Source organism: Syngnathoides biaculeatus, chromosome 9 (genome assembly GCF_019802595.1).
Source record: "Syngnathoides biaculeatus isolate LvHL_M chromosome 9, ASM1980259v1, whole genome shotgun sequence".
In the NCBI taxonomy this organism is placed as follows: Eukaryota; Metazoa; Chordata; class Actinopteri; order Syngnathiformes; family Syngnathidae; genus Syngnathoides; species Syngnathoides biaculeatus.
The window spans coordinates 19262020-19276360 of NC_084648.1; the positions used below are offsets into that span (position 1 = coordinate 19262020).

Sequence of the window (14341 nt, forward strand, 5' to 3'; positions counted from 1 at the left end):
TCTTCTTTTTTTGAGAGAAGGGCCACGTAATATACGGTAAACATGCATGGCGTGTACAACATGTACTTGTCTACATTAGTCTAAAAAAAAAAAATACAAATCATGGTCAACGCGTTTTTTTTTTTTAACAAAGAACAATCAAAACAACACTTTGCTGCTGTTGTTAACAAAAATGCTAAATCGGCTAAAAGACTACAAAAAATACCTTCCAAACACGCGGACTGCGTTTTTCCAGAAATAGTCAACCAACCACATAGCTTAAACTTTAGTCTACATCCTTGAGGCTAATGCTAACAAAGGCAATGTTAAGCATCTATGTGGCTGCGTTATAACACTCTATTCGAACACAAACGGTGCAGCAACGTGATGAGACGTTCTGTATTCTTCGGTAGCTCTTTACGTCTTTCGTAGTGACCCACAACGACAACGTCGATATTGCCAACACTGCTGCAACGCAACCCCATAACAACAACAAAAAGGTCCTTTCGCAGACATCAATTGGTGCGACACCACGTGATACATATCCCCTTTTGATATCGGCCTTCAAACTCGGGGAAGGATTCTTCCAGACGAGCAGACAGACTGAAAGACTTGAAAGCCATCGTCCTGGATCCAGTTAACCTCGGCCAGCGCCTTTCATCCCACCTCACTCTTGTCTTTGGCTAGCTCTCGTCCTCTCTGTTGTTTGCTCCGTTTTGCTTTTTTTTATGCTCTACCTTTTACCTAAGCTTGTTTGGCAGTGCGCGCGCAACATTATCCCACCAGCAGCCAAGAAAACGTCCTTATTACGCTCTTTCGGGACGGCGATGTTAGCCCGAACTAAAATGTGTGAGCAGCCGTAAAACGGCTTCAGATGAGATTTGTGTGCAGACATTGGCGGTGGCCCTGTGGTGAACCGTATTGAGTGCGCTAATCCCCTTTCAAGCAGGGTGACGAGACAATTTGGCCAAGCTCCGCAATGCCTTGCCAGCCACGGGACTGGCATGCAATTCCGTGCACGCACGCACCCGCTCACAAATACACACGCGATGATCCGGAAGAACGGGACCATCATTTCCTCGGTGATTGTCCGCAAGTGCACGTTTGAATCGGCCAATAAAAGCCTTTATTTAGCAGCATAAGCCGGGCAGGGGGCTGCGCGCCTCATTTTTCCTCCGCTGTGCGATTCACTTTTTTTGTCGTTGTGGCCTGCTCGCGTTGTTGTTTCCTTTCCTCCGCATTTCTGCCCCTGAAGTCCACCATCTGTCGCCCGTCTTTCCGTTACCTCTCATCTCTTCTCTGTGATGTGCTCACTTGGGGAGCTGAAAGCAGCTCCAAAGCAACATTTTTCTTTTACACACTCGACGGCCGCAACTTTAGGCACACCTCAGTGGTGCATTAAAAAAAATGAAAAAATGTACTGTGACTCAAATGCAAGGGAACCAAAAACCCAATGTGACCCGGGAAAATATTATCTTTTCAATACCATAACATCAGCGGGAAAATACTGTCACAACTTCCTCAAATGTTTATACTTCATCCATCCATCTATTTTCATTTGCCGCTTATCCTCACGAGGGTCGCAGGAGCGCTGGAGCCTATCCCAGCTGTCAACGGGCAGGAGGCGGGGTACACCCTGAACTGGTCGCCAGACAATCGTAGGGCACATCGAGACAAACAGCCATTCGCCCTCGGAATCACTCGCACCTAGGGGCAATTGAGTGTCCGATTAATGTTGCATGTTTTTGGGGTGTGGGAGGAAACCGGAGTGCCCACCCTGAGAAAACCCACGCAGGCACAGGAAGAACATGCAAACTCCACACAGGCGGATCCGGGATTGAACCTCAGAACAGTGAGGCCAATGCTGAGCCACTGGGCCGGCATGTTTATAATTGTTCAACAAATATTTCGGTTCCAATAAAAAAAAAAAAATAATTATCTTTGATGCAACACTTTTCTTTCTTTTTCTTTCTTTCTCCGGTTTCCTTCCACATTCCAAAAACATGCAACATTAATTAGAAGAAGAAGTTTCTTTCGGCTTGTCCCGTTAGGGGTCGCCACAGCGTGTCATCTGAGATGAACGCTCATATTTGTTCGGCACAGTTTTTACACCGGACGCCCTTCCTGACGCAATCCCTTTAGGAGAGTGGGGGGGGGGGGACTATAATAATATGAATATTATTTGGTGCAGAACTGTACTGCAATTATACTGAGATGTGTTTCTAACATTCTGACCCCTACGTGTCTGTAAATGAATCGTAAAATCAAAAACAGCTGCCAGTACGATGCAATTTTACACCGCTGCTAATTGCACGCTGCAAAACAAACAAAAAAAAAAATGTATGAATGAAACTCAAATGTTGTGATCTTGTAAAGGCTGACATGGCATCAGACCACCGAGCCAACACAAAACCTCTGCCTTCCTTGATGCTAAAATGAGCTAACAATTAGCATGTGTGCTACTGTTGGTCATCTCCATGACGATTTTACCGCTGTCATGTTTGAGGCGTCTCGGAATTAAAAAATTGGGTTTATAAGATAAAAACAATGGAAAAAGAAGCACGTGTGCGCCCTGCTTGAGATGGTGCCGCTGTTCCCCATGAACTGGATGCTTTGTGGAAGAAAGAACAATACTGGTCAGCGCACACAAAGTGGACCTTCTCTCGCGACAGATGGCGGACTTGAGGGACAGAAACCAAAGATGACAACAACAAAAGAGACGCAGGGAGAAGAGGGAAGAAAATAGCGAGTGGCGTCGAGGGAGAGGGGGAAGAAAAAAAAAAAAAGACGGGACCGGTGCCAGGCAGACGGCACACTCGGCGCTGCTCTGCCCGCTGTCGGCTCTCCGCAACGCAAGCGCGAGCTGGACGCTGCCAAGAATGCCTCCACTCCACTTCACGAAGCGGACGCAAACGCGAACGCACCTCCCCGCTCGGGCGGGCACACTTTCTTGGCCTACTTCCGCATCTTGGCCGCGCCCCTCGACCTTGACGCTCCGTCGCGATGTGACCCTTGACCTTGAACCTAAATCCCATTCATATCACTGCAAAAATTACAATAGAACCAACAATAAATAGAGTTTGATCAAAGGAAAAGTTGTTTGCCAATATATTTTATTCTCGTAAGAGAATTTCACTTGCTTCAAGCGTCCTTTTCGATTTCTGGTTACGACTCATCTTACGGTGAGTTTTTCGTTTTTTAAAGCTTGCTACTCTGTGTTATCATAATCTCCCTGCTCTCTTGGCGGATCATTTTACTACAATAACATCATTTCACAAATTTTCTCCTCATTTTTTTAAACCGACTTTAATCAGTGTTGTTGGATTTCGACATCCAAAGGGATCGTCGCTCTTGTGTGTGGTCCTTTATTTAAAACCTGTGCACAAATAGAAAGGAGAGGAACCACACCTTGACTATGATGCATTCAAATTGTTGTTGCTGTCCGTACGTTATTATTTCATACTGTAATATGTTCATCACACAGAGGCACGTGCAACCGGGCATGTCAAAACAAACGCACGCACAGCAGCATATTGCCGGAGCTAAACGGAGACAACTGTGAGACTGCACGATAGCTGGCAGGGACAATGGAAATATCACCCGAAAATAACATTGCCCCCCCCCCACCACCACCACCCCTCACACACACACACACACACACACAGTTTCACACAGCAAGCTAAACGCTAACAAGAGCGATGGACGCGTCATCCGTTACCTTTTTGTCCGTCGAAACATGTCGCTAGCGGCAGAGGCTGCTGTTGGCAGGTGAACGTGAGCCGCGGCTCAGCCTCCGAACGCCCGCACGTCAAGAGGCAACCGCTACGACCCACGAGACGATTCGGCACACATCGCGAGCGGGCGACGCGGAGAGGCGGGTCGGGCGAGAGACGAGAGTTAAAAGCGCGAGGGCTGCATCCCGTCTTAGGACCAGGGAAGGTTTGTGTGTGCTGAGCCGGGAGGATATGAGCAAGGGGGGAGATCGACAGACGGGGGAGAGAGAGGGCAGCAAAGGGGTAAGGGAGGGCGGAGGGGGGGTGGGGGGTCCAAACACCACCGAGGAGACGAGAGAGCGAGACGTAAGGATGCAAGAGAGAGAGAGTGTGAGGGAGAGAGGAGGGGGGCGGTGGAGACATGACGGAGCAGCCGAGCGGAGACTAATTTGAGGACGGACAGACAGGACAGGGCGGGGGGGGGGGGGGGGTTGGGGGGGGGGTTGCGCATGTGTTCATTTTGTACTGTTTGACTTCCTGGCACAAGAAAAGCAGGGTGGCGCTTTTTTTTTTTTATGAATGAAACGCCTGGTGGGCATCAATATTTTACTCATTAGCCAAGAGATGAATTGAACATGAATTAATAGGTTGATGAGATCAGAGCTTTGTGAATATGAAAAGATCTCGTGAGCCATTTCTGGCGCGGGACGGTGCGGAAGGTGAGCGCACGCCCCGCGACCGCAGGGACGCTCGAGCTGACGTCATCGCACGCGGTCCGACGTTGGGTGGAGATCGGAAGGGCCGTAGGCGCGGAATGGCAGCCGCGCTTCCCGAGCGGCTTATGTGAACGCGGACTGAATGAATAACATCTTCAATTGTAAAGCACCTGAAAGATGGTATGCATTATTATTACTATTTATTATTATTACCACCACGTGACACCGCAATTAAAAGACCTTTTGTACAATTAATGAAAACAATGTGAAAGACTTTTGGAGAAAGGTCCAGAATCTCTGTAAATAAATAAGAACGTCGCGCATCGCCATCATGGCACTCAAACGCAAAATGTTAAATGGGAGTCAGCACACGACTGCCACCATTTAAAGTTCCTGTTATTAATCCCAAATAAAGTTCACGTGTTCACTCAAAGCTTTTATTGATTTTTTGGGGGGGGAGAAACCTGAAGCTTTTTGGCTAGCGCTGGCTACCATTTGGAACTTTTCATACATAAGTGCACTTCGATCTCCCCCTAAGTTAAAATTAGAAAAGAACAGGACGAAAAAGCACAACGCTGCTGGCATAACTGCTTAACTGTGACAAGAAAAAAAAAAAAAAAATCAAAAACGTTCAACCTTGTGTTCACTGACTCGTTCAGTTCAGCATAAGAAATGTTGCTATAGTGCCGCTCCACACCATCCATCCATTTTCTTTGCTGCTTATCCTCACGAGGGTCACGGGGAGCGCTGGAGCCTATCCCAGCTGTCAACGGGGAGGAAGCGGCGTACACCCTGAACTAGTCGCCAGCCAATCGCAGGCCACATAGAGACAAACAGCCACACTCACAATCACACCTAGTGGCAATTTAGAGTGTTTAGAGAGGGGAGAACGTGCAAACTCCAGACAGGCGGGTCCGGGATCAAAACCCGGGTCCTCAGAGCTGTGGGGCCGCCCGCCCCACACCAGGAGATTCAAAATTCATTCTCTCCAGCTATGAATCATTTTAGCTTTAAACGTACAAGACCATCAGACAATTCCTGTAAATCAGAATGATGTTGTCCTATCCACTTAAAGCAACAATTTCAATAAGCGTGCACCTGATGATAAGTCTCAGCCGGTACATTTTTAAAGGAAAAAAACATTTTGTACATACATAAGCCGCATGTGCCCACATTGAAACATGAGATATTTATCTGAAAGCTGGAGTTGCTCCAGTTCTTCCAGCATCTCACCATCGATTCATTTATGTGCAGCACCTCTGTTCCCTTCCTTATTGGCCAGCGCGATAGCTTTTAACTTGAAAGCTGCGTCATATCCATTTCTTCTTGTATTTTCCATTTCCATTTATTTTCACGCTCATTTCATTCACGCACAAAGCGCAAAGTTCCATTAAACTTGCGTCCTCCTCGACACATACATTCCACCGGTCTCACTCTTACCTTTTCTGCTCGAGCGCCGCTGGCGGCCGTGAGAAAAATTCCGTAAAGTAGCCGCACCATTGTACAGTAAAGCCTCGTTTTCCAACAAATCGGTTTTCGATTGAAAATTTCGAGATTTTTTTGCTTCTTTTTTCGAGCGAAAATCGGTACTCGAACGCCCCGAGAAAACCCGGAAATAACATATTGCGAACGGCCAGACCAGTTGACCCACGACGTGCTTTGTTGTGAATTTCCACGCCGACGAAAAAACCTGGAAATAAGCAAGTAGCTGACCCACCCACGACGCGTTTTGCTATTGTCAATTTGAACACCCTCCGAAAAAAAAACGGAAATCACATAAAGCAGGCAGCGCAACCAGCGCACTTTTGTCATGGTGTATAACGCAGCCTCTGTACACAGACGTGTCCCGGTCGTGACTGTTGTTTTTCTTCTTATCGAGGACGACTGTATTAACCCCCAATCACGGCTTCAAAGAAGGCAAGTTGCTTGTTTAAAGTTATTCTGAACTTTTGTTTTTAAAAAAAAAAAAAAAAGTTTACAAGGCTGGGGGACGAGTCGCTACAGATACGGCAATGGACTCCCAGCCTAGCTACTACTAAAGCATACATTTGAATCAAAATGGGTGTTTGTTTCTTAAATTATTTTATTGTATAAAGTATTTAAACTATACATTTATTTCTACTGTGCAGTTTATCATCAGGAAAAGCTAAAAAAAAATGCAGTAAAAAGCCCAATTTTGTAGGCTTGGAACGCATTATTACTTTTTCCATTCATTGTAATGGGAATCATCGATTCGGTTTTCGAACAAATCACTTCTCGAGCCGTTTTCTGGAACGGATCGTGGTCGAGAACCGAGGCGTCACTGTATAAGCCGCAGGGCTGAAAACGTGTGACAAAAGTCGTGGCTTATAGTCCGGAAAGTACGGTACTTCAGTAGCTGCTAATAAATGTGACAGAATCTCGAGTCTCTATTGGTGGACTAGTCAGAAGGCTTCCTATTTTGCCCCTGACCTTCTAAAGTAGATTTTCTTGTACTTTCATATGTTTTGTACATTTTCGCAACACATTTTTGTCGCGATGTGTTTATCACTGCATGTTTGTCGCCAAAGGAAGTAAACTAGACAGCCCAACTATAGGAGCAGCCCAGGAGCAGAAAAATAATAATCTCATACGAGTGCTTGAAAGAAAGGAATCTTTTGCCAGCACTACCACTCCCCCCCCCCCCCCCCAAGGAAAACGTCAGACCGGATGAGCTCCGCCGTCGAAGACGTCACAGGAGCGGCTCGGCGGTGCTGCACTAGAGGAGGCGTCGTTATTGTGTGAATGTTTGAGCTGTGCACACACACACATGTATACACACTGCGTACACACGGCGCGCTGCCTCTTCCTTCCAAAACTTAAACAAACCCGGCAAACGTTGTCGAGCTGCCGAGTGCACTAATTGAATATTGGATGTCGTCTCCAATGTTGGGAGTAGGAATGGATGAAGTATACATGGCGGAGAAAAGACGGCGGCAGACGGTGGCGCTATAAGGACGGCCGAGTGGCATGACGTGATTCAGGATTACCCCCCCCCCCCCCAATCGATATTTGCACGAGTGTGGCTCACGCTGCAATAAAGTGACACTTGAGCTCCACGTACGCTTCTTCTCGCTTATCTCCCGCTGCGACATATGCTGCGGGTCAAAGGCCGCGGTGCGCCAAGGACACAAACGCGCGTGCGGGTGCGCTCGACGATCGGGGCGGTGGAAAAGTGAAGTGCGCGGGTAATTAGTCAGGCATTGAAATGCACAGTGTGTGCGGGGACGGGCTCTCTTGTTGCCAGCGACCACCCCTGCCCTCGAGCTGTACGCAGAATACGAAGACAATTAAATAACACACACACACACACACACAAAAAGTATTTAGCCATGAATTATAGTCACACATCCTCAATTGCCTCTCCGGTTTACATGATAAGCAGACGGATCAAATCGGAGTAGGAATAAAATGTATTCATGCCTGTGAGCGACAACAATTTCAAGGGAAAAAAAAATGGATTTCCACACCCCAAATGATAAGCATATTCAAGGGATTTTGCCCCCTCCCTCCTCTCCACGCACACATTCGGCTTTGTTTTTTCAAGTCAGCAGACAAAAGATTGGAGTTTGAATTTTTGAGGCTGCAATCTAGCGAATTTCAATCCGTCCCTCAGCGACGAGTAGACTCCGACAATTTCAGCACCGCGGACAGAGACGCGCGCACGTGGAGAAAATGAGTTGCAATTTGGAGAAGGTCGAATATGATCTGTAACCAATGCTGACCCAGTTCTAATTTTGGTGGGAATTTAGAATGCACTCCCCCCCCCCCACCCCCACCATTTTGAAATAAAGGAAAAGAACCACGTACCACTTCCCTACACTCCAATAAGTAACATTTCTGGTTCTGTTTATCAACACGTTTTCCTTCTCAGCCATCACTGATTGGTACCTTACTGCGTTGGCAGCACATAAAAAAAAAGAAAAAGAAAATGCAAACAAAGAAGTTAATCCTGTGCTTCAAGAGAATTTGACTTCACCTCCAAATTGTAGCCTTTTTTTTTTTTTTTGAAGCCTTCGACTCGGTGGGTTCGACCACAGCGGCTTTCATCTCCGTTTTTCCCACGCGTCTTTCGGAGGCGCTTTAATCAGCTCAGTCGGCATCGTATCGTCACTTCGGTTGCAGGTATTTGGAATTCAAATGACGAAATCCACCTGCGTGGGGACGACATCTCTACCGCCGTAAGTGCTGTTTTGCCAGACTGTCGTGGAGAGTTAATCTCTGGTTTTAAATGTGACATTTTCAGGCGGCGTTCCCTAATCCTTTCATTTAAATTAAAAAAAAAAATGTAAAAGCGTGCGCCGTAATATAACACGGCTCCCTAACTACTTTCCAAATTTCCACGTTGGCTCTATGAAGTAATAATTAACATAATTTCAATTTGAAGTCATTAGGAAAGATAAACTGTAGAAATGTCAGCTATGCTGATTAGTGATTCTGAAGCAAAACCATAACAATTATTAAAATTTACCCTACACGTGTGCTACTATTTTATCTGCTATATCCAGTCACACATGAAATTACGACTCCATATTTGTAACTTCAACAATCACAGGTGTGCAAAATGACCAACAAATTGAATAATGAACACGTTGTAAGACGAAAATGGCACATCGGGAACCACAAGTGGCTAAGCGAGGGTCCTTGTGGTCCTCCAGTGGATGACATCTAAATAAAGAACCCGCCATGCCCCCGCCGGTTCATTTGCACTTGAATTACCAGAGCTGCTGTTGCAAAAACGACCCGTGCAGTGACAAAAAAATGGAAAATCTAATCTAATCATTAGCATCCATTGTGTCGTGTAAAAAAAAAAAAGGAAAGGAAAAAAAAAAGGAAAAGAAAATACTCATTTGAGTGTGCAAATCACAACAAAAGGACGTACCTGCTGCTTTTCCGTGGCAGTGGAAGATCCTTCTGGCGACAAACACAAGGGGGGGAGAAAAAAAAACAAAGATCCAATTAGATGATTTTGTTCCATTTCGAAACACAATTAGTTACAGTGTCAGCGTTGATAAAACGCTTTCAGATGATTGAGGTGTGTTAAAGGGCCGCATTCCTTCATTCGCCGGCTCGTTTAAGGACAAGCCGAGTCGAGCAATTATCCCGAAATATTTAACAAACGGCACGCTGCACAGTCGTTTCGAGCTGGCCACCACTGGCCTCGAACCCCCAACCTCAGGTCAGCAGAGTGCACTCGAGCAGGGCATTGCGGGATTGTCCTGGTTCAAAGTTACCCGGTGTCAGAAACAATATGGTTGTTTTTAAAAAAAAAAAAAATAGAGTTGGAATAAGTGAAGAAACGGCGGAACGGTGGTTCAGCGGGGAAGTGTTGGCTTCGTAGTTCTGAGGTCCTAGGTTCGATCCTGGACCCGCCTGTGTGGAATTTGCATGTACTCCGGTTTCCTCCCACAACCTGAAAACATGCAACATTCATGGGACACTCCCAATTGCCCCTAGGTGTGATTCTGAGTGCGGCTGTTTGTCTCGATGGGCCCTGCGATTGACTGGCGACCAGTTCAGGGTGCACCCTGCCCGTTGACAGCTGGGATAGGCTCCAGCATGCCCTGCGACCCTTCTGAGGATAAGCGGCAAAGAAAATGGATGGATGGATGGATGGATGGATGGATAAATGAAAAAAAAAAAAAAAAAGAATCAGAAAAGCCTCTGCATCACTCGTTATGGACAATACCATATTTCACTTTTTCTTCTCAGCAAGATCTATTCATAAACGTGGACTTCTCCTTTGAGGCAAGCACTATTAGCTCTCTGAACAGACGCCGACGTGATCAAATAAAAGCAAGCGCGTCCGAGTCGATAGCCGTAACGTCGGCCGCGGCCAGGTTTGCGATTACAGCGCTAATCCGATGAGCGGCGCGACGAGCGATCTCGTCGATGCCCGGGGGGGGCTTTCGGAGTGACAGGAAACGCCGGGTCCACGAGAGCAAAAGTCAATTTTAAAACGCTTTCTGCTTTTTTTTTTTTTTTTTTTATGACGACGGGACGCCGATGTGATTAAGATCATGTAGGGACGCGCCCTCTCCGCTGCGCTTGTTGCGCCATCCGTTGCCAATTTGAGTCTATTAGACTCCGCGTCGGAGCGATCGTCTTACGCGCAAACAGTATCTCTTGCCGGATTATCCGATAAATCTGCTCAGGCTAACCACGTTAAGGTCAGATGTGGGAAATCAACAGAATTTGTGACCTCCCGATAGCAAAATACTCTCCCGTCCAATCATGGGGGCTGTCGTCGATTCATTTCCCTTCTCTTTGTCTTTGTAATGCAAACTTTTGCGTTCCAAAAGGCAGCAACAAAGGCGGGCTGATGAAACGCGACTTGACAGCTGGAGCTCTCGCATCAAAACAGTCTCACTAACGCGCCTGCAGAACCAAACTCAACCAGTTTTCAGTTTGGCAGCATCCGCGACACCCCCCACCCCCCCCCCCACCCCCACCCCGCCATATCAAACAACCGCAGCCCGAAGGGCCCCCGGATCATGAATAAACATTGCAATCAGAAGCACTTCGCAAAGCTACAGACCGCAAAAGCGACAGATGAGTATCGCCGGGATTGAGACAATCGTAACATAATTCTGATTCTCTCTTTTACGACATTTCATTTCCAATATTTTTTTACCAGGAAGTGATTAGTTTGACAGTAATTGTAGCAACATAACCCTGTAAAACTCAGTCATAATCAATACAAAACAAAATCACCTTAGATGTTTATTTCCCTATGCAGATTGTACCAGTAGTTCAGATTCAAAAACATTTCAAATTATAAATGAATTTCATGAAAAACTGGTATTTGAACAGGGGTGTGTAGACTTTTGACATCCAGTGTACATTACAACGTCGAAACTTGAATTTAATCTCTTATTGCAGGTCAATTTTAACAATTTTTTGAACTTTGGAACAATTTGCGCCATGTTAGATAAAAGAAGAAGAAACGTTTTGGTAAATTAATTGTTGATTGTGATATGAAACATGCAAAAACAATAAATGACAGTCTCAGTTTCACAATTCAGCGTAACTGAAACACAACATAACCCTGTAAAACTCAGTCATAATCAATACAAAACAGAATCATCTTAGATGTTTATTTCCCTATGCAGATTGTACCAGTAGTTCAGATTCAAAAACATTTCAAATTATAAATGAATTTCATGAAAAACTGGTATTTGAACAGGGGTGTGTAGACTTTTGACATCCAGTGTACATTAGAACGTCGAAACTTGAATTTAATCTCTTATTGCAGGTCAATTTTAACAATTTTTTGAACTTTGGAACAATTTGCGCCATGTTAGATAAAAGAAGAAGAAACGTTTTGGTAAATTAATTGTTGATTGTGATATGAAACATGCAAAAACAATAAATGACAGTCTCAGTTTCACAATTCAGCGTAACTGAAACACAACATAACCCTGTAAAACTCAGTCATAATCAATACAAAACAGAATCATCTTAGATGTTTATTTCCCTATGCAGATTGTACCAGTAGTTCAGATTCAAAAACATTTCAAATTATAAATGAATTTCATGAAAAACTGGTATTTGAACAGGGGTGTGTAGACTTTTGACATCCAGTGTACATTAGAACGTCGAAACTTGAATTTAATCTCTTATTGCAGGTCAATTTTAACAATTTTTTGAACTTTGGAACAATTTGCGCCATGTTAGATAAAAGAAGAAGAAACGTTTTGGTAAATTAATTGTTGATTGTGATATGAAACATGCAAAAACAATAAATGACAGTCTCAGTTTCACAATTCAGCGTAACTGAAACACAACGTAACCCCGTAAAACTCAGTCATAACCAATACATGACAAAATAATTTTAGACGTTTATTTCCTTGTACGGATTGAACCGGTAGGTTACATTCGCAGTGACAAAAACATTTGAAATTATAAATTAATTTCATGGAAAGCTGGTATTTGAATAGGGGTGTGTAGACTTTTGACATCCAGTGTGTATTAGAACCTCGAAACTGGAATTTAATCTCTTATTGCGGGTCAATTTTAACAATTTGTTTGAACTTTGGAACAATTTGCGTCATGTTAGATCAAAGAAGAAACGTTTTGGTAAATTAATTGTTGATATGAACATGTAAAAACAATAAATGACAGCCTCAGTTCCACAATTCAGCGTAACTGAAACACAACTAGCGCAGAAAGTGGAAGCACTAGGATGATCAAAATGTGTAATAGATCAACGTTTTGAACTTTGGAACAATTTCCGAGAGGCAAAAAGCAACACTAGCAACAAACAGAGCCATCTGTTGTTGTCTGAGATGATTGCTTTGATTATTCACGACAACAAAAGCTGTCTGTGCGCGCTTCATTTCAACAAAAGATGTATCATATCGGAAAGTACGACTGCACACTTTTCACGAAGCGGTCGGGACGTCTTTTATTTTGCAGGTGCCGATTTGCCCTCCGTCAATGAAACAATCGTGGCTCGTTGAAACGGAAACCGATGAAGGTCTGTCGGTCGGCCACACGGCTCGTCAACATAAACTGAACGCGTCAATCATATCGACGGCAGCGTATCAATACGTAGATGTTTGACCTGCAGATAAGTGCTTCGACCTCATTTGAACGCCTCATTCTTATAGAAGAGCAGCTCTGTCAACTCCCTGTCACTCACATTTGAAAAATGTATGGGTCCGGTCAGTCATGCCCGCAGATATAAAGTCGCGGGTGTGTGTTCCGTTTGTAATTGTGAGTGTACCCCTTTAAGAGCGCAGGGGGGCGGTGTCAGGTAAACTCGGAAGTAGAAGTAGAGACCGTGTGCTTCCGTGTTAAATCGCATTCGGATCGCTTTTCATGTGCGCTGAGAGTGTGCGACAAGTGCGCAATTGCGCAGTGGCGCAGCTTTGAGGGATCCTCGGTCAAAACTACACAAAATAAGCGACGTCTTTCAATATCTACGCATTTCTACGCGCGTGATTTTTCGTGCTCGACTGTGGAGATTTGAGAGTGCTCAAATCACAAAGACTTGCCTCCTCCACACTTCACAAATCTTTATTTGAAGGCCCGTTTTGAAGTGACATTCATTTTGATGTCATTTAAAGCGACAAATCTTTTGTGATTAGGAGACGAGCATTTGTGCTATTGCCATGGCAACCCCGGATTAGCAAATTCCTGAAGTACAGCGTTGTCGTTGATAAACCAGGACCACTCTGGTGTTACATGATCCCTCTTCACTTTCTTTGTATTCGTCGCAGCATCGCAGAAATGTCCTTTTTTAAAAGCATGATTTAATCATGTTTGATAGCAACACAAACGCAATTTTTCCTTCATTTTACATGCAATAATTATGCCGTTGACGTCATGAAAAGGCTCCAGTCGACAGATGGGACGTCTGGGCCCGTGCGCTGGCGCTCTCGTGGGACGGCCGTCACTTCGATATTTTCTTTCAAAGAGAATGACTTCACCCATCACGGGGCCGCTTTTTCCCTGGGATGGCTAACGAGTAACATCATCAAGAGGAAGTAAGCTTAGCCGGCCGGGGTGACTCAGACGCCGATTTGGGGTGTCGGGGACGGCTAATGGAGAGAACCCCGACACCCGATCCCTCTTTGTGTGCAGCCAGGAGGTTTGTTTTTATTTTGAAACGACCAAACAACTGCATAAAGACAGGCCCCGCAAGCTCAATGCTAATACGAATTAGCATCGGACAATACAGCAGCAGTCGCAGTCATGTTCTTTATCCTCTGTGTCGAACGACTAGTATTACTGCCGCACTGCTGCACTGAGAGAGGAGTTGAGACTTATTACGGACGTGATTTGACTGAATGAAAAAAGACTGAAAAATAGCTCGGGGGGGCTGCAAGCACGATCAAAGGATGATCACCAATTTTAACGTGCAAATTTCATAAACGGTATTATGAATTAAATATATCTGGTATATCTATA

At 45.0% G+C, this 14341-nt stretch overlaps 1 protein-coding gene across 4 annotated transcripts in view; it reads right to left on the reverse strand.

The window, feature by feature from the left end:
• mast1a (microtubule associated serine/threonine kinase 1a) overlaps positions 1–14341 on the reverse strand; it is a 79043-nt gene that overhangs the window by 42030 nt on the left and 22672 nt on the right. For 2 of the 4 annotated variants that reach the window (XM_061829379.1, XM_061829377.1), the window contains one exon: positions 9309–9337. Coding sequence is in view for 2 of the 4 variants with exons in the window: in XM_061829377.1 (XP_061685361.1) it covers positions 9309–9337 (29 nt within the window). In the remaining 2 variants the exon portion in view is untranslated. Of the gene's footprint in view, positions 1–9308; positions 9341–14341 lie in introns of all 4 variants that reach the window. The other 2 variants (XM_061829378.1, XM_061829376.1) reach the window with 1 other exon arrangement.